We start from the raw sequence: 26151 nt of genomic DNA, 5'->3' as shown, positions 1-26151 counted from the left end.
AAGTAAGTGAAAATAAAAAATATGAATGAATAATTCCCACGGTAAAATATTGAATGTCAAAATAAACATATTTAAAGTATTTACAATCACTAAAGAAATATAATATTAAGTTTCATTTTGATAAAATGCCTCTAATTAACTTTAATTTCCAATTACCAAAAAAAAAAATTTAATTTCCTCATTGACCAATAGGTTGAAATTTCGGTGGGTTTAGACCCCGGTTCAAAAATGGAAAATTCGGCCTGAAATTTTTGAGATGACATGGCGGTACGGACAATAGTCCAAAACCTGAAAAAGCAGGTAGAGACGTGGGCATTTTGAGTAATCATCGCAGACCCGTCCTCCGCCACATGTTTCAAAACCAGCCAATTTCCGCTGACGTCATGAAAACGGCACCGTCTACTTTCTAATTTTTTTTTTTTAAAAACAAAAAATCATAAAAAAAAGTAAATAAACACACACAAAGCATCTTCAGCGACTTCCTCATAAAACCTTTTACTCATCCCACATCGCGCCACGTGTCGAGGAGGCGATCTAGTGGATCGCCTTCAGATCCATTCCAAACTATTCTCAGCCCAGCTTTAGATCTTGGTCCGCATAAGCAAAATATTTATCATACGTGTCATCCTACGTGGAAGACCTCACACCTCCATTAGATCCACGTCACCACGGCGTGACTAGTGTAATATCTCTTTTCTTTTTTTTTTTTTTATCTTCTCTGACGATTTATATAATATATATATATATATATATACACATCTTTCCCTTCATATCAGCTTTAGCTTCGCCGATTCTCAACCAGTCGAGCTGTTTCCGAAGCATACTGCATATTGTTATTATTATTTTGGAAAAACAAAACAAAACAAAACAATAAAGAAATTCAGAAAGGGAGAAAAAAAAAAAAAAAAAGAACCCTAAAAACTCTCTCTCTCTAATTTTTCTCTGCTCTGAAACTTGTTCTTTACGACTTCAATCTCTCTCTGAAATTTGACTTCCACGGTTGTTTGCTATTGGATCTCAAATCGAATGAAGATTGATAGGTATATTCCACTTCGAAGCAGACTTAACAAAAATTACTTTCTCCCCCCCCCCCCCCCCCAAAAAAAAAAAAAAAAAAAAAAACAGAAGATTGTGTTTTCTTTTTTGTGTTCAGTGTCAAATTATGAACTGTTCTGTTCTTTTTCAATTTGTTTGGTTGCTAAGAAAATTGATAAGAAATGACTAAGATAGGAAAAATAAAAATAAAATGTAGCTAGTGAAAGAATGTTTTTGGTATTTCAATGTAATTTGTTTTTTCTCTTTGTGTTCAATGTTCAAGTTCGAGACTGTACTCTTTTTTTTTTATTTATTTTTTATTTGTTTTTCTTTTTCAGTTTGTTGGTTGCTAAGAAAATTTATAGTAAAAAATGTATCTGGTAAAGGCTGTTTTGGTATTTTAATCTAGTAAAATGATTTTAATGGCTTAGTTGGGAGTTAAAAACTCTAACTGTCTCTCTCTAATTTTTTTACTTCTGTTTTTCTGTGTCTTCGTTCAAGGAAAGTTTAGAAAGATTTGGAGAAAAAGAAAAATTGTTTTATTATTATTAGTATTATTATTATAATTTTTTTTTTCTTTCATCTGCTTATGTTATAGACAGGTATTGGTTTTGATCCATGCGTCTGTATTTGTATGTTGGTGCTTCTATCTTTTTCCTTAACTGAATTTAAGCTTCTATTCTTAACTTCAAATCAGAATCTCAGACAATCAAGAAACGGAAATGAAAATGAACTTTGGCATTTTTATGTTTGAATCTATTTATTCCTCAAGACTTTAAGACTGAACCGCTCTCCGTATAGGTTCAAGAGCTTTATAGGTTTGGTTTGAGTGTGAGTATTTTCTAATATCATTTGTTTAGCTGTTAGAGAGCACTGTTTTTGACATGCGCTCATTTTCTTGGTTTCTTCTTCTGTTTCAAGGTTATTTTCAACTCAAAAAGGGTTTTTCGAAATATCATGTCTAACATTCTTCTAATGTTCTTATGAACTTTAATAAGTTTGGTTTTTTCTAATATCATGTAATTTCGTCCATTTATTTAGCTGTTAGGGATCATTGGTTTTTGACATATGCTTATTTTCTTGGCTTTCCCTATGTTGAGGGTTATTTTTCAATCTCAAAAGGGTTTTTGAAACATTATGTTTAACATTCTTCCGATGTTCTTACGAAATTTAATAAGTTAAGCTCGTTGGTTCCCATAATTAGACAATTCTAGGATTTGAATTTATTTTTTTCCATGTTTATTATGGGTATGCTCCATCCAAAGGAGCATGGATATTTTCTTGATGATTTTGATTTTATGTTGTAAACTTTTTGGTCAAGTAGATCTGTTATCAGAAGTAGTTCAAACACAGGTGCAGATGGTTTGTAGTGATATGATGATTGTCCTATTTTTATCTGATGATTTGATTTTATGGGTCACATTCTTTCCCTTTTTTCTTTATATTTTTTATTCTGGCATTAGGATCTTAGGGGTGTCATCTGCGAGGAATTATTTCAATCCTCAATGATAAGTTTGAGAGTCCTTTTAATTTTTATATTTGTTTTTTTGGGTACAGGATTTGTTAAGAGATTGTTATTGTTGGGGTTTGTGTCTTAAATATAACGGGATGTGCAAGCCCTCTTGTGCAATAGGGGAGGTGTTCTCGTCAACTTTATCAATTACCTTTCTCATTATTGGACTTTTTGAATCTGGTTGATGGGAGTAGTTCAAATGAATAATAATGTTCCCGTAGCCAAGGGTCTGGCAGAGTTAAATCACCATAGGCAAGATGAGGACAAGGAAATTAGGGACGGGGTTACGGGAGAGGGCCAAGGGCTCTCTGAGGAAGATGAATCTCTAATTAATGATGATGATGATGAAGACGTAAATGATAGGCAGATTGGGGTGGTCCAGGTACAGGTTCACAAGCTGGCTGATCAGCAGAAGTTGCAGCAACAGCCTCAAGGGCCTTTGGTTCGTTGGGAGAGGTTCCTACCTCTTAGGTCTCTGAAGGTTCTGCTGGTGGAAAATGATGATTCAACTCGCCATGTTGTCAGTGCTCTACTTCGAAATTGTGGATATGAAGGTCAGTAACTTTTGATTGATATATAATGATCTATATATTCTATTTAATTGTTGAGACGTAGATTTCTTTTTCTTCTGAATTTGGCTTTTTTAAATCTTAATATGACTGATCTTTGAAGTGTGCAACCATTTTATGTTATTCAAATTAAATAGAAAACAACATATATTGATCTAAGTAATTTGTGTAGACATGAAAAGGTTGAAGATGGAGTATTGCACTATTCCTTTGAATGCTTGGCAACAAGTTTTTTCTGGGATTTATGAATGTAGAAACTAAAAAATAAATTTCTGCAATAGTTTCAGACAGTTTTCAAAAATAATATTTTATGCATGTATATAGTATTCTATGTTTTTCATCTTTTGGGACAGACTTTTGAAAATTCCTCCAAACAGACAAACACTTCCGTTGGATTCAAGTTCCATGATACCTCATAATATAAGGTTGTAATTTTTGGGTCCACATAATCTCATCTTCCCATCTTTGGCGGAAGAGCTGTATTCTGATTTCTTTTCATTGATATGACTTTCCAGTTAGTTGAGTCCTTTTCTAGATCATTCCCTTGATTTGCATTAGTCCTTCTGATTTAGTATCTTCTATTAGAATATTACTTCATGGTTATTGGAACTTTTTTGTTTCATATAGTTGGGAACTTTTTAGATTTAATATTTGATTTGACTAATGAATCTTGTCTTAATTTTTCTATAAGTTTTTATAAACTGTTATTATCATCTTTTTTTTTTTCTGTGCCTTATGTCAAGTTCTGTGCTTTTGACCAGAGATAAATTTGAGGGTAAAGTTTTATTAATTTTATGAATGTGCATTTTGGGCTTGTTAAATACAGGAATTTGTATATGCCTCACAAAGTGCATCTACTGCAGTTTGATTATTTTATTTTCACTTATACTGTGTCAGGGGTATGTTAAATAAATAGAATTCTTATCTAAAGAATAGTAAAGAGAAAATTTGATTTTTCAGGTAGAATAATATTTTGTCATTCAAGTTGGGCCAAAGTTATCAGCTTCATTAACAAGTAAATTTACATCTATATAGTTCATATATTTATTGGAATCCTTTATACCTTGGGAAGGGGTATATTTCATAAATCATCATTCAAATAATGTTAAGGTTAAGGAAGATATGAGAGGATAATCTCTACTCCTTAAGAACTCTCTCTGTCATTTCTTTCTTTCTTTCCTTCCACATTCCTTACTAAAATCTTGAAGTGCACTTAAACATGTATCAGAGCCATCAACCATAGTTTTAGAGACCCTTGTCACTACTTCACAAATGAAGTGAGAATCCACCTCTATGTGCTTTTTAACCTCATGGAACATAGGATTGCTGGCAAATATCGGTAGCTGTAATAGAATTATGTATCCCTAAAATTCTGCATCTAAAAATATAGTTAATATAATTTCTACAAAATTATCATATTTTAAAGAGTATCCGCATCATCATATCTCAATTTTGGATCCTTTTCAGCTCTATCTCTGTAGAAGGGGGAAAAAAAATTGTCTCTCAGTTATGTTCCTGTATCTGGGAACCACATCACAGTCATAGTTGGCATCCTTATATTGATGACATGAACAGATAAATAATGAGGATTCAAGAGCATGTGGATCCACTTTTCTAGACCTTATGGTACTTGTAGTATTGTCTGATTTTCCTCTCTTTTGATAAGTTTTCAAAGGTTGTTTCCATTTTGCATCAATTTCCCCTGACTTAGAAAAAGTTCGACGTTGACGAGTTGATAGCATGAAATTGCTCATAGAGGTATGGATTGAGTTTCTGAAATTCTTTATCAAATAGAATACTTTTGCTTGTCTTCGTTAATCTTCTCACTGAACAATGCAATACGATGCCCTTCTTAGCTAAGTATATCTCCAATTTTCTCATTTGATGCATCACATGCCATTTCAAAATTCTTTGAAAAATCTGATAGTTGAAGAACCTGAGCCTTTGTCAACCTTTCTTTACTTTCCTGTTCAAATATCTTGGAAAGAATGTGCAGCAACTTTTGTGAGTTGTTAGAGACCTTACTTGGTTGTTCCACATTATATTTTTCCGTCTCAGCTATTATCATAAATTTCAACACAACTTTTCTATTATTGAACATGAAAGAGTAAGTGTTTTATTTCCCATAATGAAACACATCTCTATCATAAAACTAAGGACGATGGAAAAGAATATGGTACTTTCTTTGGAATCACATCACATCAATAAGAATCACTATAAACTCCACAAGAAAAACAAATAAGACAGCATTGAGTTATAGGAATGAAAGTACTATTAACCCATGCTACCTTGTATGGACATGGATGTGGTTCAACAAGAAGTTTTAGTCGCCCAACCACAAATGCCGAAACAACATTCATGTTGCTACCTCCATCAATGATAAGCTTTTGTATTTGATTTTCACAACGAACTAGTATTTGGAAAATAGATATAAGCCTCTCTCAGAATTGAAAGAATGCTTATAACAATTGCATTTAGTGAAGATCTACTTCATCTTCTTTTTCCAAATCATCAGCATTATTTTTCTTCATGTTCCACCACAATGTAAATTTTTCTTGGGACAATTAGATATCTTATGACCAGGCTATCCACACTTGAAATATTTGTGACCCTTTTCTTTAAAATCAGCAATATTAGAAGTAGATCCTTGGACTTTGTAGGCTGATTAGATGGATGGAATGCTAAGTGTTGCATTAGGTCTCTTGGAACTTCCAAGATACTTCTCCAAATCCAAAGAAATTTGAAAAGCTTGCTCCAAGCTGTAAATGGGATGTCATAACAACTCCCTTCTACTGTCATACTTCAACAAACTAGATTTACATCTTGCAAGTGTTTTGTCTTACATCTTCAAATAATTGGCTTTGAGTCTTTAGTTCATCAAACTTTTACAGCAATTGACATATTATCCTGTTTCAAATTAATTGCTTACTCACATAACTTGTCATTGTAATTGGTAGGCATGTATTTTCCCTAAAGTTTTGCTTTCATCTCTTACCATGTACCAATTGGTGGGTGTCCATCCTCCTTATATCTCCTTTAACACCTGTCCATCAAATTTTAGCAAGATCTACTAGTTTCATTCTAGCAAATGTTACTCTCCGATCATCATCCATATCACACCAATCAAAGTAATTTTCAATAGAAGAATGCCAATCGGCAAATTCAGTTGGATTTACTTTACCTTCAAAATCTGGTAATTCAATATTTACTTTCTTTGTGATATCCCAAAAAGCATTACGACGTTCATGTGTTGATTGAAGCATATTTCTTACCCAATTAGTTGTTTGCTGGGCTATAAAAGGGGTTGCTAGAGCAGTCAGCTGCTTTTTTTGATTTTGACCTTTGTTGGCTTTAGAAGCTTAATCTTGTTCGTCATCAGTTGAAGAATCACTAGATCAAAATACATATACTTCGATATTACTTATCTAAACATTAAAAGATTTCACTTGTTCTGTCATACATATCATTAATTCTTCAAACTAGCTATCAGATAATCTACGCCTATAATTCCTTTTTTATTGTGTAGTCATGACTCCTATATATCATAAATTCTTCAAACTAGCTATCCGATAATCTACACCTATAATTCCTTTTTGATCGTGTAGTCATGCCTCCTTAAGCCGAAGAAAACAATTTTTTTTTTTCCCCCATTGGATATTGTGTTATGGGTTACTGTTCACAGACTACCTTCATGGCACTATTTATGTGCACTGTTTATAAATGCTGTTCATGTGGACCAGGTATGATGTAGGACAAGTAAAGAATAGGGCGAGCTCTGTCATCATACTAAAACAATTTTAAGAATCACTTATAAAATTTCTAAACATCACACAAAACCAGAAAAATAACTTTCAAAAAAATATTTATATTTTTAATCGACTATCTAATAGAGTTATAAGAATCCTTATTTATAATAAAAAATCATCTAACAACATAGGGAAATTGGAATAATAGGAAACCATAATTAAATAAAGAAACTAAATAATAAAACTTTCTAAGAACGTAAGGAAACGAAAATGATAAAATAATTATAATTAAATAAAGAAACTAAGTTAAACTAAAGCTATTAAGATAGCTGAAGGTCCCAAATAAGCCCATTTTCTCTCAAATCATGCCAAATCAAAGTTTGGACTTTAGACTATGGTTTTCCTCTCTTTTGATAAGTTTTCAAAGGTTGTCTCTATCTTGCATCATTAGGTTATTTGATTGAGGATTGGTATCACAAACTTCCAAGGAGACTAAAAGGTACAGTATTCTCTAGTAGACCTCTTATTCAACTTGGAACTTGCCCAATTTGCATTAGAGTAACTAGTAACTATCCAAATTCAAGCCATTTTAGTAGAAGATTTCATTCAAGTTATTCCTTGAAGATACCTAACGACCCTTGAATTTGCATCCCGATGTACAACTATGCGACTTCCTATGAATTGGTTGGTAGCTCCGAGAATTAAGTGAATATGTGGATATATCGATTTACATAATAATCTTCTAAATCTTCTTGTCATTTAACTTACTGTTTAAACCATGTAGCTAGAAAATTAGGATCAACAAGAATATAAGAAGGTTTAGACTGCAATATGCATATACTAAACCTTGTACATGCTTTCTTTTAGATAAACAACAATCCCCTTCTTCCTATGATCTACTTCAATCCCCAAGAAATATTGAAGTTACCAAATGTCTTTAATTTGGAATGTCACTTTTAATTTTGCTTATATACTATGATATCATCAACATAAAACAAGTTCTATCAGAATGATCATACAATAAAAATTGTCAACTCTACAAGTCTGGTATAGCATTTGGCCACTAACTGGGCTTTCAATTGTTTCTCAGTGCAATTAGAATGATATTTGACAACATAAACCGACCAATAACCACCCTGTTGCTTTCCCTTTTGGTAACATGGTGAGTTCCAAAGTGCAATGGAATGTAGGGCTTGCATAGCAAATTCTTGTCAAAGTAGGGGCTTCTTGATAAATATTAGAAGACAGTAGAAAGAGAAACAAAACTGGTCATATATAGAGGAGAGACTATCAAAAGAAAAAAAGTTAGCTAAGGTAGACATTAAAATCACATAAGGGTTACAGGCCCTTGTTTGTGGTTGACAGTTGAGTGGTAGGCAAATCAATCGGTGAACGACTTGCATAAATGAGGTTAGCTTTCTGTGAATGACTTGCACAGGTATAATTGTGGTAGTAGTGGACAAAAGACAAACACAAATAGGGGTAACAGCACAGAGGCTTGTAGCAGCTTCTTGTGGCATGAGGAAACAGATGCAGAACTTTTCAGAAGAGTAATAGCAGTTTGTGCAGAAAAGTAATAAGAATAAGAATAATAATAATAATAATAACAACTTATATAGAACCTTGGGCAGGATTGATTAAAAACAGAAAAGAAATTTTTGCAGATCCTTTTTTTTTTCTTTTTCTTTTTTTTCTTTTTTCTTTTTTTCATAATGAAGAAACTGCATTTTGTTAGGCTCTGCAGCATAAAGGTAGAGTTGACCTTTGAGGGTTTTGGGGAGGCTGTAGGCAGACATGTAAAACAGCAAATTTGCAGACAAGCAGCAATGTGGACAGGTCAAAGTTTTATGGAGTTTTCGGTTTCTAGGGCTGTAGATAGGGTAAGGCTAGGTCGCTTTCATACCATGTTAAAGATAGAGAATATATAGCACAAAAGGCTATAAAAATTTTATTGATTAAACAGAGTTATAACATCTATACTCGTAAGCTTAGGTTAAACTTAAATACACAATATCTGAAATGCCCCTATTTTAACATCCTGAAAAGTAAAGGCAAGATGAAGTATGCCTAGGGCACATCACCACTGGCCATTTAAGACCTCAAGTTTTAAGTGTGGGATGCAGAAAATTTGATGGTGATGTCCTGGTTAGTCTATTCGGTGCAACTAGAAATCAATAAGACATATCTTCTATTAACCAATACCATGGGTGTTTTGGAAGAAATTACCCTTGTAGAAAGAAAGGAATGGCAACTTAATTGTATGAATTGAAGAGACATTGTTTTTACCAAGCTAGATTTTAAAACTGTCACCTAGTATTATAGTGTTAAGGTTTTACTCTTAAATTAGATTTTTACCGATATGTGTAAATGAAACTAGTAGCGCATACAAAGAAATAGAGGACATGTTCGGTACATATCTTTGGCTTCCTGCTCGGTCTTAATCAAAAGTCTAACCAAGCTTCTGGCCAAGTCCTAGGTAATGAACCTCTCCATTCCATAGGTGATATATTTGCCCAGGTTTGAGGCGAAGAATGTAGGAATAATGTGATACTTGGCACATAGGAAGGAACTATCTTTGACAACTTGGCAGTAGTAACCTCCAACATATCAAGATACTGGTCAAGGAGGAAGTCAGTTGGATATTGATAATCTGTGATGTGACTAGTTGCCACAAACCAAGACATACTGAGACATGTGCTGGAATGGAAAATCTCAGCTTAGGAACCAAATCTTTCTACCAAGGTGTTGGTGGACAGGGAGGCCATACAAAAAAACCTGGATAGGCTCATCAAGCCCATCAAACTTCAGTGGTAGATCCTCCTCAGTAAAAATGACTTAGAAATGTTAAAAGTCTTACTACAATTTGAATCCTAAACTCTGAGCTATAATTCAGGTTCTTTTTTGGTGGTTCCATATGACATATCTTTGCTTTCAACAACTCTAATGATAATTGGTTAATCTGACCAAATGGCCCGTTATCCATCATGTTCACCTATTTTAAATGTTCTAGAAAATAAAGATTTTGAAAAAGTAAGGTGGTTGATGGGTGCTATTCAAAATAGTTGGCCCGGGACAATCCAAATAACACCTATTTTGGCCCTAAAATTTGTTCTACATGTTCCAAACTTGTCATATAATCTCATCTAGAGTCAAACTAACTGAAGACTTTAGTTCTTCAGTTGTATTCACTTATTCTAGTTGTTCTTTTGAGGACTTGGACAAAATTCAATTAATTATGCATGCCAAGTTAAAAGATGGGCTCCACTACCTAAGTACCAAAGGAAAGATTAGTGTTTGGTCTTTGCATTATCTGCAAACATGGATAAACTAGCATATTCATTTAGGAGACCATCTTTATCTATTTGTTGGAAATACTTTTTCATCTTTGTTTACAATTTGTGAATGTCAACAGTCCAGTACCAAATAGTTTATGAATATGTATGAAGCCTTTCACTCTAATATATGAATCCTTTCTCATATTGTTAACAGTCTGGTACCAAAGAGTTTATGAATATGTAGCTCAACTTGGATTTAATTGACTAAATCCAAGTCAGAGCTATTCCCAATTTTGTTGATGTGTCATAATCCTATGTACATCTAGCTTTGGGCAATTGTACATGCTTCAAAATTGAGGATGAGAACAAGTATTTCAATGGTGATTCTATAAAGTACATTGAAAAATAGGGCTTGTTCATTAATCTTGTATTGTCGATATTCGAAAAGAAAATGTGGTTGGGAGAAAATACATGTACTTATTGTATTATAGATTGCCAAGTCTCTTGCAATTCCAAATTAAAGTTCCTAAATACTAGTGGGGGAATTCATCCTTAAAGCAACATGTTTCACAAATGAATGTCATTTTGAAACCTTGAGCACTACAACAAATATCTTAGAGTGTGTATCCTATGTCCCCATACACTCTCCTCCAAGGGGGCAAACTTGATCCTAGAGCCACAAGGTGCACCTTCTTGGGTTTTTCTTACAATGAAAAATTTCAAGGCAATGGATGCCACTAATGTGGGAAACCAACCTTACTTTCGGGACACCTATCTTCATGTGGAGAACCATAGGATGGAAGATAGGTGGTGGGACCATGTTTACCCTTTGCAACTTCATTTAAATTGTCCAAATCCGAATATCACCTTCTTATATGCCTTTTTCAAATTTCTCTTCATGACAAATTTTAAGATGTTTGGTATCTTAAGTATACTAAGTTTTGGCCTCTTTATGGTCTCTATTTCTGAGGAGTTTAAAGATACACTTATTGATAGGTGGTGGGACCATGTTTACTCTTTGCAACTTCTTTAAAATTATTCACATCCGAATACCACCATTTTATATGCACTCCAGAACAAATTTAAGGATAAAATTAGATTTGTGGCTTCTTTATGGTTTCTACTTCTGTGGAGTTTAAAGATATATTTGTGTATTTCATTCAAGCACATGACAGGCCAATACCATATAGGAGAAATGCAATTTTTCTTTTTTACAACCCCAACCAAATAAAAGAAATACTTACTTGATATGGTAAATTTGAGAAATTTACATGATTCATTTTGGGAAAACTGCTTAATATACGTTGTTAGGCCTCAGCTATTGCTTTTGGAATTAGCGGTGACCTATTGATTTAGAAGCATATGATGGTAGGTTTGATATAGTAAGATGTCTAAGATTTGTAGGGAGGTTTAAGTATCCTTTGCATATTTGTCCATGTATTGCCTATTGCTCTATGCTACATGCGTTGTTAGCTAGAAATGAGTTGATTATGATATATTGTTTTCTAGAGGTAAATTATTAAAGTTTGTGAGACCTAAAATTATCTCCACAAAGTAAAATTAGCTCCATACAACCATGGTTATAATTAGCTCCACACAACCATGGTTATGTCAAGTTAGAGAATTTAGATGCAGATTGACATGATATAAGCTCTACTTTAGGTTATTGGAAAGGAAATCCAATCACTTGGCAAATCACAAATGTGTTAGCTATGTCCTCCATCATGCTAACATTACTTGATAGCATTTTATTTATATGCTTTGGAGGCAAAAACAAAAAAGGTATAGTGTTTTGGAATTGTGCTGGCATGACTCTTAATTGGAGCATATGGAAGGAAAGGAATAGAACAATTATTGAAGAATAAGTTCAAGATCTGGATTTTCTATGGAATCATCTTTAAGTTTCAGGAGTTGATGGTTTACTCTCCCCCTCACAATATATACTTTCCCCATAACAGCTTGGAAACTACACCAGGTTTTCAATGCTAGTTTCAATCAATTTTTCGAAGATGGAATAGGTATGGGAAGAAGTAACACAGCCCAAAATTTAGTTCTCCCGAATATTGGAACACCCATTAGAAACATTAAGGCTCTTACCACTTAAAGTGAGTTTTTTTCTTATGGCTACCCTGATTTATTGAGGATTATTAACACAAGAAGTTCATTGAATGATCCTATGTTCACTAAAGTATTCCTGTATTTCACTACCAAGGAAAAAGGTAGCTTGAATTTTGTCTTTAGGAAGTAGGTCCAACATACAAGTATAATCATTAATAAAATTTATGAACCATCTATCACCGTTGAGATTTTTGACACGAAGACCACATAAATCACTATCCACAACTGTGAAAGGACTGGACTGTTCATAAGCTTGTGAAGGATATTAATTGCAATGATGTTTAAATGTTTCACATGTTTTGCATTTAAAAACAGACATTTATATTTCTAAACTAAAGAATAGTTGTAAGTATATTTGCACATGTGTTGTAATGGAAATCAATATTTTTAAGTTACTGTAAAATGCAAAAGTATATCAAAATAATACAACAGGTTAATGGGTATAAGCACCAATGTATTTATTAATTAATCAAGGTTGTTAATATGTATTAGCCAAGATAACAAAAGCCCAAATAAAAATACAAATAATGAGAGGCAAAGCCCAACACAGGAGCACCAGCTCAATACTCTTAGCAATTTCAGGAACTATCTAGAAGAACCTATGTGCACAGTTATCTAAATGTAATTCTTATCCATATCTCCCTAGGCAACTTCCAGGAAGCTTGCTTTTATACATTTTATTATGGTAGGATCCCTAGGGCTGTAATATAAATAAATATTTATCTTAAAGGAATGAACAGTGAAGATAGAGACATCCATTCCTTCATTGCGGTGCAAAATATCTTTCTCTGTTTTCAAGGTTTTAATATGGAAGTGTGTGAATGATAAATTGGTGAATATGTGAATGAAAATATTGATACCAATGGATATATTGAAGTAATTTATAAATATACCAAAATTACATAAATTGTTGGTAATTTATTAAGATTGTAATTGGGATCCCATATTCATTAATTTTGTCAATTTTTACCAATATGTTGATAAATTCATAGATATTTTTAAAATATGGCAATCAATTTTCATTATAAGATAGGTTGTTATGACTATTAAAAATAGCTTAGTTGTTGTTACATAGTACAATCGTTGGTTTTTTGCAATTTTAGCTTCTTTTTTCTTATTCGCATTAAAGAAGTACCACCTATACAAAATTGGTTAATAAGCAAACAATAGAAGAAATTTTGATAAAACAGTTCTTAGAGATTTTGAGTGGAAGTTTGAACTATATTTTTCCATTTGAGCGACATTTTGGCTTAGCAATTCCAAATCCAAATTCCCCAAGGTTCGCTAATTGTACTGTTAATCATCAATGAACAACATTAACCTAACATGGTGTGTGTTCCTACATGTCTGCTTGGTCTCTTGTTTGAATCATGCAAATCCCATCTTCTGTTAACAGCTGCTTTACAAATGAGGGGTAGTGTTAATTATCAATCATTTTAGCTTGGTGTATGTATGTATATATATATATATATATATATAGAGAGAGAGAGAGAGAGAGGAGAGATAGCTAGGCCACCTCCTAACAACTTAAATTTTTGAAAGAGTGGTAACTTGTAATAAATATTGTCTTGTACTAGACATGCAAATTGACATTTAAGTTGTAAATAACTGAGATTATTTTCTTATGATAATATATAGTCTCTTGAGAATTTTGATGTTTTCTGGTATTTATCATTAATTGTTTTGTTTTATTCAAACACAAGCTGCTTGGTGGATTGATATTGAAAGTTTAATAAGAAGAAATATTTTATATACTATTTGGAAGGCTTTGTATTATTTTTAATATTTGTTCGTCAGTAGAGCTAACTTTTAATCTGATATGGCAGTTATTTCTGTGGAGACGGGTATAAAAGCTTGGAAAATCTTAGAAGATCTTACAAATCATGTTGATCTTGTTTTGTCTGAGGTAGTCATGCCTTGTTTGTCGGGTATTGGCCTGTTAGGCAAGATAATGAGCCATAAAACTTGCAAAAATATCCCAGTGATTAGTAAGTATATTTTCAGTACTCTTTCTTTTATGTAAAAGTAACACTTTTACCTATAGTTTCTTTTTCAAATTGATACCTTCGATTGCTACACCTGGTGAGTTTTATGTGCAGTGATGTCATCTCATGATTCTATGAGTATAGTCTTTAAGTGTTTGTCGAAGGGTGCAGTTGACTTTTTAGTGAAGCCTATTCGAAAGAATGAGCTTAAAAACCTTTGGCAGCATGTTTGGAGGAAATGCCACAGCGTGAGTTTAGTTATTCAATTTGATATGATGTTATATTATGGAGCAATTATTTACTTTTAAGCATCAGGTTGGTTATCATTATGCATTTTATTGCCATTGACATGGGTTGTTGAACTATACCTATGAAAATGAAGGTGCACTGTTTGCTTGGAGTTGCATCATTGGACCAAATATAACCTATGTAAAATAATTTTTTGTTTTTTCCATCATTCTTATATTACGTCAATTGATAGACCCCAAAAGTGCAGAATTTTGCTATTCTGTTTAGCATTCATTATTCATCCTTTCATCAGTCTAGTGGTAGTGGGAGTGAAAGTGGTATACGAACTCAAAAATCCACAAAGTCAAAAAGTCTTGAAGAGTCAGACAACAATAGTGGCAGCAATAATGAGGATGATATCAGAAGCATCGGTCTTGTTGTTAGGGATGGAAGTGATAACGGAAGTGGCACTCAGGTAAATCACTAATTTTCTGTTTGTACGCTATTATTCCTTCTTTTCCTTTTCCTTTCTTATTCATGTTTCGTGTTGCTCATTTGTTAAAGTGTGTGTCATGTTGATATACATATTTGGATCCACTTAATAAGTGAAACACTTGGAAATGATGGTAATTAATTTGGTATCAAAGCTTTAGTAGTCTGTTTGGTCTTATTGCAAATCTATTAAACCTTAATCCTGGTAATGTGTATTTATGCCTATGAAAGGGGTCCACAGTTTGTCCTATAATTAAATAGGCCTATAAGTGCAGGGACCTTTTTTTTGGCTTTGTGCAGAGAGTGTTAAAATGTGTGTTTGTGGTGGATTTATATACATGGTTAGAACCATTTCCTGCTTAGACTTTTTGATTTGATAGTGACTTAACATGTATCGACAATTTTAATTTTTTGGTAAGCTTGTCATTAATTGCGTTTACTTGAATTTTTCTCCATTGGTTATATTAGGTCTGCCTATGTATGTATGTTCCATTTTATTGATTTACCCAAATCAATTAAACTGTTGACTTCCTTGCTGTAACAAACACCTGAACAGATTACTCTCTCTCTCTCTCTCTCTCTCTCTCTCTCTCTCTCTCTCTCTTTGCACACACACACACACACACATAATATACATATATTTTCATTTTGCACGTTTATTTAGTGTTGAAGAATTTCGACCTTGGTGATATTGTGAAGCTATAAGGATCAGATAGATTGAGAATTATATGGAAAAAGTGGGTGGTTTGTTCTAATGTTGGCATTTAGAATGTGTTTTAACATGACGATATCATCCAAGTGGTAGTTTAACATCATTATACTAGTCTACTAAAAGTCGTACAGAGTATAATTGCATTGTCGCCCCAATATTATAAATTTTAAACAAGATAAAACTTTATATAACAGATATAGATAGAACCCAAATAGGGAGAAATGGTTTAAGGGGAGATGGGTTGCTAGGTAATAGAAGGGAGAACTGTATGGGGTGGTGGTTAATCCCTCAATTGAGGTCACTTGTCAATATGGTGAGATTGAAGAGTCACTAGCTTGATCAAGGACCATGGAAATTTGCAAGAGAGAAAATGGTCAGCCCTTTTAAGAGCACATCATGATTTAACTACCTTAATCCTCTTCAAAGGATCAAGTATATGGGATATTCCCTTATATAGGGGAGTGGGAAAATGTAGGCATACTTGTTCTTCTCTAGTTTTTTTGGTTCATTACATATGCTGGATTTTCTTATTTTAAACCTCTACCATTGGAAAGAGGCCAAACTTGAACATGGGTAATTTTAATGTTAGGCCTTGAGTTGGAAAGAAGAGAAAAAATGAGATGATGTTTTGGTCACTTGTTTTAATCCACAGAAGTTATAGGAGGTATTTTTAAAATTTACATAGGTAACCCTATCTCTAGTTTAACACTCCCATTAAGCTGTAATAGTATAAAATTATCATGCCCAACTGTCACATTACTCATAAAACTGCCCTTGATCTATAATTATGGTAATCTATTATCTGTTTTATCCGAGATGTACATACACATGTTTACTCATTATCAAGTCTCTCAAAAAATCACAGTAAACTTCTCTATGCTTAGTATGGAAAATTAATTCATTTTCATATCTTTCTCAACAAGACAATAGTAGTACAAGGTTATAAACAGACTAACCAATATGCAATAAAAGGAAACAAAATAAATATAGAAATATGTAACGAATACAATTTCTTAAACAGTAAGGAACAATCAAGACTCAATGAAAGATTATATTTCGTATTCGATTCCTGAACTAAAGGACCATATTAGGAAACTAACCAAGCCTATATTGTTAAAATTTGCACTCTCATCAAGCTGGTTTGAAAATATCTGTCATTCCCAACTTTAAACAAAGATTACCACATCGATCTTTGAAGTCCTTTTACAAGGACAATAGCCAATGGCTTCTATGTTGGAATAAAAGACATGCAAGTTCAACTGCTTTCCAATTTTCCTCCTTGGTTAAACCCCAATCTACTTCCACATGCTTAATTCTATCATGTTGAACAAATTATGAGCAATGTTAATAGAAACCTTTATGAAAAATGTTAATTGAAACCTTGTTATCACAATATAGCTTTGCAGGAACATATCTGTTGACTTGTAAATCTTTGAGAGCTTTTTCATCCACGATAGTCCACAATTTTCTTAACTTTAAACTTAATTTTTGCACTACCTCTAGCAACTACTAATTACTTCTTGCTTTTACATGTCACTAATTTTTCTCCAAAATAAAGTTATCTACATGTAGGTTTCAATTTGTTGATGAGCATTCTTCTCAAACAATAGCCCTTCTCCTAGGGTTCTATTTAGGTACTTAACCTTGTATACTGCTTCTAAGTTCTCTTAACAGGGTGAATGAATGAATAAATATTTTACACTATACAGTTTTTGTGCTATCCTAGCCTGCAACCCTGGTTAAACACAGAGCTTACCCATTAGGGTGGGGACCACTAGGTTTTTAGTCATCCTTAATGTCATGATCCTATTGTAGACGGCCCATGGCTGTTCTTACCAAGGAATGGACTAGTTTTGGGATTTGGGTGGCTTGCGATGAAATTTGCAACATGTTTTTCTGCTATGTCTCAGTTTCTTGCCGTAATTGCACTAGTCTTGCCCTTTTCATCACCCTTTTCCCCGGTTACTACGTCCACCACCAAGTGCAGCTACAGGGAATGTACAGATTGAGGCTGAATTCTCCTCTGTAGGACCTCCATCATGACACCTGCTTTCTTCTCTTGTTAGCCTTGAACTTCATTTAAATTCCAAGTTAAGGTATGCTAAAAATTTGAACGAACATTATCATTTCAACATCTTATTTCTTGCACTGTCAGATGCACACTGCAGTCTACATTGTAAATTCTTGCTACAAGCCCTTCAAAATAGTATAGTGCATAGTTGCTCCAAATCACTCCCTTGCTCGGTATCACTTTTATCTCAATAATTTTGAGTAGCATTTCTCAAAGTCTGAATATGTTACCTTGACTGCATCTGCAGTTCTTTTGTTCTGGGTAGAAATAGGTAAGTTTGACTTAGCCGTGATCCATAGAATTCACTAGCCATGACATTATCATTGAATTTTCGGCATCCCAGATTTAGGAATTCTGGATCCTCTTCTCATGGTGCCTTGGCTCAACTGCTAAAATAGTCAAGATTTCCTTACTGACCATTGAACTGCTAATATTTAAACTGAGTACCATAAGCAGCCTCTATCCTAATAATCCCTCCAGAGGGAGAAAAAAAAAAATTTCCATTTTGTTCAATCACAATTGTTGTATTAGCTTCTTCCTCTTAAAGGTAGAGGTAAAAGGATGAAAACAAACAGAACTCACTTTCTCACTCGGATAGAGCCCTTAACTCTCAAAAACATAAGTTTGGTCTCTAAATGTTTAAGCTACCACAACCTTTATCTGTACATCATCTTGACTTGAAGTGTTGTTTCCTTTGCTCCAAAACCCCTTCAGTCCAAACTACAATGTGAAAGATCATTATTCGAGGCGGTGCTTCAGCTTCTGTACCCTTACAACTAGTGGACAAGGGTATGCTCACATCTGTCCTTACTACTCTGGAGTTAAAAGGGCATGAAGACCGTCAATTAAGATAGAATGATCCAAAATCGTACTTAAAACTAACATAGGAGCTTTAGCCAATAGTGAATAAAATTTGATGAATAGGTCCAGTTTCCCAGTTTCAAATTTGAAATTCGAAAGGATCTCCATTACTGCAACATATAGGTTTATTGTCCTAAATTTGATAGTCCAGAAACTACCAAGTCAAACACCATTAATCACTCCTGTACACTTAATACAGCGTGCGAGTCAAATTCAAAATAATCTATTGAAAAATGCAAGTTGGGAGATTTATCTCTAACTTTATTATTCACTATATTCCTAAGAAATATAGCTCTTGAAAACCGATGTTTTTTTATCCACCACCCTATCAAACAGAAACAAAAGGAAAAGAGAAATTTGTATTTAGTTATGAATAGTTAAGTTTAGAACAAATGAATCTGGTCCACCCAGCACATGATGTTTCGATTATATATATATATATATATATATATGATTGTATCATATATATATATATATATAGAGTTTTATTCTCCTGGTCCATGGAGCCCAGGATAGTGTGAGTTAAAATTGATTCACACATATCCTTTTAATGATACGTGTGTTACCGCCCAACATGTCCGAGCTCCATCTCCCAGGAGAGGATTGATATACATATATATATATATATATGTATATTGCTTTCTAGCTCTTAATTTTGAGCATTCTGTACAGAAAGGGTGCATGTAAGCTAGAATCTGGAAAAATATTTTGACATTATGAGCCTTTTTTTGCTCTCAAATTTAAGAATTCTGCTTCATATTTCATTATGGTTCACTGGTATCTTTACTTTGAAAAGAAAGGCAGTCTCTCCTGTCCTATGTGATAACTCTACTCTAGACTTTCATGGTTATCAGTCTAGTTGCACCTCAATCAAGTTCCACAGTAACTATTTTCTAATTTTCTTTGTATTTGATATTTTATGCATTTTATATATGCAGATTTGATATGGTAAGGGATCCATAAGAGACTTATAGGGAGGCTTTTGCCACATCATTAAAATTTGCCAAGTCATTTAAAACGTTGCCAATTAAAACTGATTCACTCCTCTCTAATTAGTAATTACATTCTCTTGGCTGGTTACTCACTCTCTCACGGTTGCTGGATATCCAAAGTGCTGATAGCAGGATCGGCCTCCATCTCCAGCAGTGGAAGGGTGGAGATTTCTCCTGCAGATTTCGTGTCATACTCTTCCATTTTTAATAAGAACATTGAAATTGATGCCTATTGGTAAACTATCTATAATTATTTCATAGAACAGAAACCCAAATATCTTAAGCCCCATGGTAAACTGGAATTTCTAAATCATCATACTAAAATAGATTAGATATCTCAATAATGGCAGAGAAGCTTTAACCTTTATCAATGTCAAAATCATCATCACCCATGTTTAGTTTTGAATTTGATGGCATGTATATTTCTGTTAACAATAAGAAACTCAACTATTTGTAATGCATAGAGATTTAACACCCTGCTCGGTGTATCACCCATCGATGCTCATGTTCATCCTTTGATAAATTTCCTTCATCCCATCCCATGTATTTTTTACAATATTCCTATAATGGAATGCTTCTTAAACTACAATATGAAGGTGGTGCCATAACACCTTACCGTCAACGGAAATGAACGCCGGTTCTGCTGCTGACGAAGGAGATGGTGGTGCTGTGGGATATCTGTCACCAAGTGTGAACAGAGAAGAAGTTAATCAGTTTTAGGGCTATGCTGAGTCAACAATATTTTTTAAATGACTTGGTGAATTTAAGATGATGTGGCAAATCCCTCTCTATAAGTCTCTTGTGAATCCCTCACCATATCGAATCTGTTTATATATGTACCTATAAAATTTAATATCAGGTATGTTAATGAAATGGAAGAAAAAGATCATTTTCCCCTATGAAACTATATGGCAGGTATGTTATAGAAATGAGAGAAAATGATTATTTTTACCTACATCAGACTTTGTTCTTTCACAAAAACCATCATAATAAAATGTACCATGCACAACATAAGTACATGATTAGAACTTAGAAATCTCTGTTATTTTTGAATGCTTACATTATCCGTGAGCTTTTGTGTATCTCTTCATACAAGACAGATTTAAGCATACTCATGTATATAATATTATTCATGGAGAAGTTGAAATAAATAATAGCTTCGATGCATATATAAGCAGAGGTGTGTAACTAGCAAGACAAGGAACTAGACCCAGACAAATGCCCTTAAGCCCTTTTTAAGTTTCTGGATCCATAATTACTGTTGATCTTTCCCAGAGCTCTTGGACGAAGAGGGCAGAAGTAGAAAGTCCCCAACCAACGTCACCATGGGACCAGTTAGCCGATCCTCCTGATAGCACCTGTGCTCAGGTTATTCATTCAATGCCTGAAGCATTTGGCAACAACTGGGTGCCTGTGTTCACAAGGGAGCATGATGGAAAGGAAGATGATCATGGTATGTGTTAAAAGTATGGCTTCTATAGGCTTTATATAGGCATAGTTGGCTTCACTTCTTTACATGCTTAAGTCTGAGAGATTTTTATTGCTTAAATGGATTAGAGTTCTAGTTGTTTATTTGATCTCGTATTCAAGTTATGATGACCGTTGTTTCTGGTAATTTGTTGTTCTACATATGCAAGATTTTCTTTGTTTTCTTTATTTTGATGGGCCACTTGTGAGGAGTGTCAAGTGTATTTGCTTTTGGTTTCATATAAATAGTTGGATCCACTTCCTAAAAGTTTTTAGTTTTCCGACTTGATAGTAAGTTAACAGTATGCATCAATTTTTATTATCCCAATGACATTTTCCATTTCTCCCCGTATTGGTTTTAACTTATGATGCATTTAATTGTTAGATGTCATAATCATGGGCAAAGACTTGGAGATTGGAGTGCCTAGCATTCCAGATTTGCAGCTTGGCGATCCAGGTGAAAAAGTATTGACTAACACGGCAGGCACTAATAAGGATAAACTTTATGAACTAAACTTGAATAAAAATGATGAGAAGCTGGAGAAAAGAGAACTGCTGGAGCTCAACGACGAGAAGCCAAATGGAGAACTAAAGACTCAAGCTGTTGATCTAAGGGCTGTTGAGATTGATAGTGATACGGATCCTCAGATAGAAAGTGTAGTCTCTACTATCCCAAAGAGTATATCCAAGCTTCCGGACACGAACGATAAGACTGACCATGAGAACAAAGAAATACCTTCCCTTGAGCTCAATTTAAAGAGAATAAGAGATGTTCAAGATACTGGGAGCAGTGCGCATGATCGAAATGTTTTGAGACATTCAAGCCTTTCAGCCTTTTCAAGGTATAGTTATTTCATCGGAAATTCTATGGTGAGGACGGTCCGCATGAGGACCGCAGTATTAGTGACGGTTTTTCATAGTATTAACGACGGTTTCTTAGAAAATCGTCACCAATATTATGAAAAACTGTCACCAATACTGTGGTCCGCATGAGGACTGTCCGCACCATAGACGGACTAGTTATTTCATAATTTGATTATATACACTTTGAGCCATATATGAGTACAGAATTTAACGATCAAAATAATTCTTATTGCTATGCAGGTATAATTCTGCTTCAATTGCTAATCAGACTCCAACAGGGAATGTAGGCAGCTGTTCTCCTCTTGATAATAGCTCGGAGGCTGCGAAAACAGAATCAATGCAGAATCTTCAATCTAATTCTAATAGCACACCTCCCAACCAGCGTTCCAATGGTAGTAGTAACAACAATGATATGGGCTCTACCACAAATAATGTTTTTACCAAACAAGTGTCATCCACTGACAAGCCACCACCCAAATCAACAGTCAAATATCTCCACCCCTCCTCTGCCTTCCAGCCAGTACATAATGCCCATGTAGCTGCAGCTCCAACTGCAATACAAGGTAAGGCCGATGCTGCAACAGCTAATACTGTTTTAATTCAACCAAGAGGTGTTAACCAGCAGGTCCAAGTGCAGCACCACCATCACCATTATCACCACCACCACCACCATGTTCATAACATGCCCCAGAACCAAGAGTCACCAAATCATGATGATCTGTTTTTGAAAAATATGGCAGTTGCTCCACAGTGTGGATCATCCAATGAATTGAGTACACCCGTGGAGGGCAATATTGGTAATCACAGCCTGAATGGGAGTGCCTCAGGAAGTAACCATGGTAGCAATGGGCAGAACGGAAGCACTGCTGCTTTGAATCCTAGAGTGACAAAAATTGAAAACGATAATGGGGTAGCTAGAAAAGTGGGAACCATTGCTGGAAGCAGATTTGGGAGCAGAAGTGCAGTGGATCAAAACTGTTTTACACAAAGAGAGGCTGCTCTAAACAAATTTCGACAAAAGAGGAAAGAGAGGTGCTTTGAGAAGAAGGTAACATGAATTGTCTTTTGACATAAAGTAGTAATGGACCACATGATTGGTAATACATTTAGTTTTCCCTTTATTAATTTGGTTGGAAAATGCAGTTTTGAATTATTACTCGTAAATTTTCAAATAATTATTATGGGAAACTAGACATCCATCTAAATAAATGTCATGGATTTTTGTAGCAGAAAAAGATTTCCTTCAATCGATTTACCTACCATTGCATTCTATCAGTATAATAACAATCCGCTATGTAGTAAAATTTATATGATTGTTTGTCTATCGCATTTATCATATAATTTCACTTCTATGGTCAACTTTGAGATAGATGTGAACAAATACATCTTCATCTGTGTCAGGTCCGATATCAGAGCAGGAAGAAACTGGCAGAGCAGAGACCACGTGTTCGAGGACAATTTGTTCGACAGGCAGTGAACGAAAACAAAGGCAAGGATACATGAGCTAATGCAAATCAACTTCTTGATAGTGCTATTTGATTTTGCTCATGGGATTGGTGGTAGCTGTTTATATGGGAAGGGAATATCTAGATTCCATGATGCAGGGTGTGGGGTCTGGAAGGGGAAAAAAAATAAAAAATAAAAAAAATTACAAGGCTATTCTTAAAAAAAGGATCAAAATCATTGTGTGTGGACTTAAAAAGACATATATGGACTGTATTTTTAAGACTAGACTAATATGGGTAAGTTCCTACTAGTACTGCTACTAAATAGAAGGTGATAACCCTTGATAGCCTTCTCTAATAAAAACTGAAATTTGGTGTGCTGATGTTCAGAGACTGGCTTCCACAAGTAGATGGTTGGAAGAACATTCTTTCATAAACCTCGTCATCTTCTATTTTACTGAGATTATTTTAATTCTGATCTCTCTTTTTTCTCTTGATTGGAGTTGACCTTGATTCACAGCTCCTTCATATTGAAGCTTAGGAAACCAAATTGATAGAAAATCCCATTAGAGGAAGAACTCTAAATTGCCCGAGGGATTTACGATTTGAAGATTTGCTTGCTGACAATAACCACTATGAAGAATGGAGGAGGAGAAATAAAATGGGCATCTGACCCAAGAGAGGAAGCAATATATACCTCCTAGGTGTTGATCATCAACTTCAAAATGCTCTGGAAATCAAAGTTTTTCAAGAAAGTGAAGTAGCTTTTTTGTTACCACTTTCTTGATAAGAGAGGCTGACATATCAGAGGACTTCAGAGGACTTCAGCTCTAACCTAAAAAGCTGAATCCTATGTAAAAGAATTGGAAAGAGACTTTAGGAACAATTTCAGCATGCGGGCCGACTTATAAACCATGCAAAGGAATATAAATTTTCAGTTTCCAATGTGAAACCTCAATATAAACTAATAATAATATTATTAATTAAATAATTAAACAAATAACTAAAAGAATAATTATCATGTTAATTTCCAAATCATATTCATAGCTCAAAGACACATACAGACGAAAAAAGAGAGATAGAGAGGCTAACCTTTGAGTCTTCTGCAGCCAGTTGCTGGCAGTTGCAGCACAAAAGGAGAGGTGAAATTGGGTTCGCCCCGTCCTAATATCAAGGTGCTTTCGTATTTTTTGGAAAGCTCGATAAGGATATTATCATATCACAAGGTGGCTGATGTAAACAACATGGAAAAGAATAATAATAAATACATTTAAAGAGGAAGAAACCTGCAAAAACACAAATTGCACCTCAAAAGAAAATCATTCAGAGCCAAGGTGAGGAAAGAGGTTAAAAAGCACAAAAAAAATAAAAAGCAAAATCCGAACAAAGCACTTTTTCTGACGTGGCAATAAACAATTGGGTTACCACGCTATGAATTTTGTGGTGGCTTCCTCACCACATAATAAGCAAGGCAGGCTGGTCAGCCCCTAAACCGGGTCAAAACAAACGCCCTCCTTTATTGTGCAGTTTGGGGTGATTCACATGTATGAGCATGTGAGTAAGCCACTAATGCCGGTTGTCATTTCGTTATTAATTTTGTTTTGTTTGGATAATATTTAAGAGAAAAGATTTATGGATATAATGAAAAATAAATTTTCTAATGTAAAAAATTAAAAAGAAAAGTAGATCCTATTAGAAAATTTACAAGTAATTTTTTAATGTAAAAATATTATTTTAAATTTTTTTAAAAAACTGATTTAACATATTTTTTTAAATATAATTTTATTTTTTAATTTTAATATATAAATTTATTTAATTACTTATAAGTTTTATTTTCTTCTATAATTAACCAAATACTATAAAAATAATTTCAAAAAAACTCATTTTCAAAAAACTGAATCCCAAAAAATTAAATTTTGAAAATCAATTTTCTTCAATATTTTTCCTTTTATCAAATATCTCATAAAGATATAACCATTCCCATGTTGGCAAAATTTGTTCATGTGGTTCTTCTTCGAGCTCTTGAAAAGGGAACTACACAGGACATACCCACGCTTTTTGTTTTGCCCCCTAAAATGCAATTTGATGGAGAGTTAGGTCTTGGGTTCCAAGGGAGAGGAATGTGATAGATCTTGACGATAATGGAGAATGCTTTTGATGGCAGGTATAAAGGATTGTTTAGTTTATAAGAAAATTATGGAAAATTTGGTAGTGCTAGGGTTACCAAATTTGTACACTACAATTATTAAATGCTATAGCTACATATTAATAGTTGAAAAAAATTTAAGGTAATCTATATATGAATAAATTAACCTATAAATAGGTAAATAAAATCCAATAACAAATGCTATATTATTTATCATATCATTTTATAAATAAATTTAAAATATCTAAGATAAAAATAATATATATACACATATATATATATATATATATATAGAGAGAGAGAGAGAAAGAGAGTCAGATTCACATTAATCAATTTGAAAAATTTAGCATTAATAGTCCTTAGATCAAATTAAATATTAAAATTTAATTATTGACCAATTTAATAACATATTAAAATCCTAATTAGATAAAATAAATCCAATAAAGAACTTGATAATTATAAATAAATTTTTTAATCTCAAAGAAAGTTCTCATGGTAAATCTTCAAGTCAATCTCATAGAAGCCAAGCCTGATTGTACACATATATATATATATATATATAGCAAAAATATAACAAAAGAAAAGTACAATGAAACATAGAAGAATTTCGGTCAAACAAGGGGTTACAAAAT

At 33.7% G+C, this 26151-nt stretch overlaps 1 protein-coding gene and 1 long non-coding RNA gene across 3 annotated transcripts; one reads left to right on the top strand and one right to left on the bottom strand.

The window, feature by feature from the left end:
- Positions 1-759: 759 nt before the first annotated feature.
- LOC107413622 (two-component response regulator-like PRR37) lies at positions 760-23865 on the top strand. Of its 2 annotated transcripts, XM_016021627.4 has the most exons (10): positions 760-1040; positions 2593-3102; positions 14083-14244; positions 14356-14489; positions 14783-14944; positions 20873-21050; positions 21450-21906; positions 22169-22491; positions 22669-22976; positions 23330-23865. In XM_016021627.4, the coding sequence occupies exons 2-10, from the start codon at positions 2733-2735 to the stop codon at positions 23429-23431; spliced, it is 2196 nt and encodes a 731-aa protein (XP_015877113.2). In that variant the 5' UTR covers positions 760-1040; positions 2593-2732; the 3' UTR covers positions 23432-23865. The 2 variants fall into 2 exon arrangements, with proteins under 2 accessions (XP_015877113.2, XP_015877112.2); XM_016021626.4 differs by having other exon boundaries at positions 22169-22976.
- LOC107413623 (uncharacterized) lies at positions 19992-24933 on the bottom strand. Its single transcript, XR_003055252.3, has 2 exons — positions 24466-24933; positions 19992-20437 (listed from the first exon to the last, which is right to left on the bottom strand). It is a non-coding gene; the product is annotated as an uncharacterized LOC107413623 (long non-coding RNA).
- Between the last annotated feature and the right edge of the window lie 1218 nt (positions 24934-26151).

The sequence above is a fragment of the Ziziphus jujuba genome, chromosome 8, assembly GCF_031755915.1.
Source record: "Ziziphus jujuba cultivar Dongzao chromosome 8, ASM3175591v1".
NCBI classification, from domain to species: Eukaryota; Viridiplantae; Streptophyta; class Magnoliopsida; order Rosales; family Rhamnaceae; genus Ziziphus; species Ziziphus jujuba.
Note: the sequence above shows the minus strand (reverse complement) of the source record. Positions and strands in the feature narration are given on the sequence as shown.

Bases quoted from the DNA above. Each gene is read 5' to 3' on its own strand.
- LOC107413622 (XM_016021626.4), top strand. From the start codon at position 2,733: ATGGGAGTAGTTCAAATGAATAATAATGTTCCCGTAGCCAAGGGTCTG. The intron at 14,490-14,782 runs GTGAGTTTAGTT...TCCTTTCATCAG, and splicing joins TTTGGAGGAAATGCCACAGC to TCTAGTGGTAGTGGGAGTGA. The intron at 21,907-22,168 runs GTATAGTTATTT...ATTGCTATGCAG, and splicing joins AGCCTTTCAGCCTTTTCAAG to GTATAATTCTGCTTCAATTG.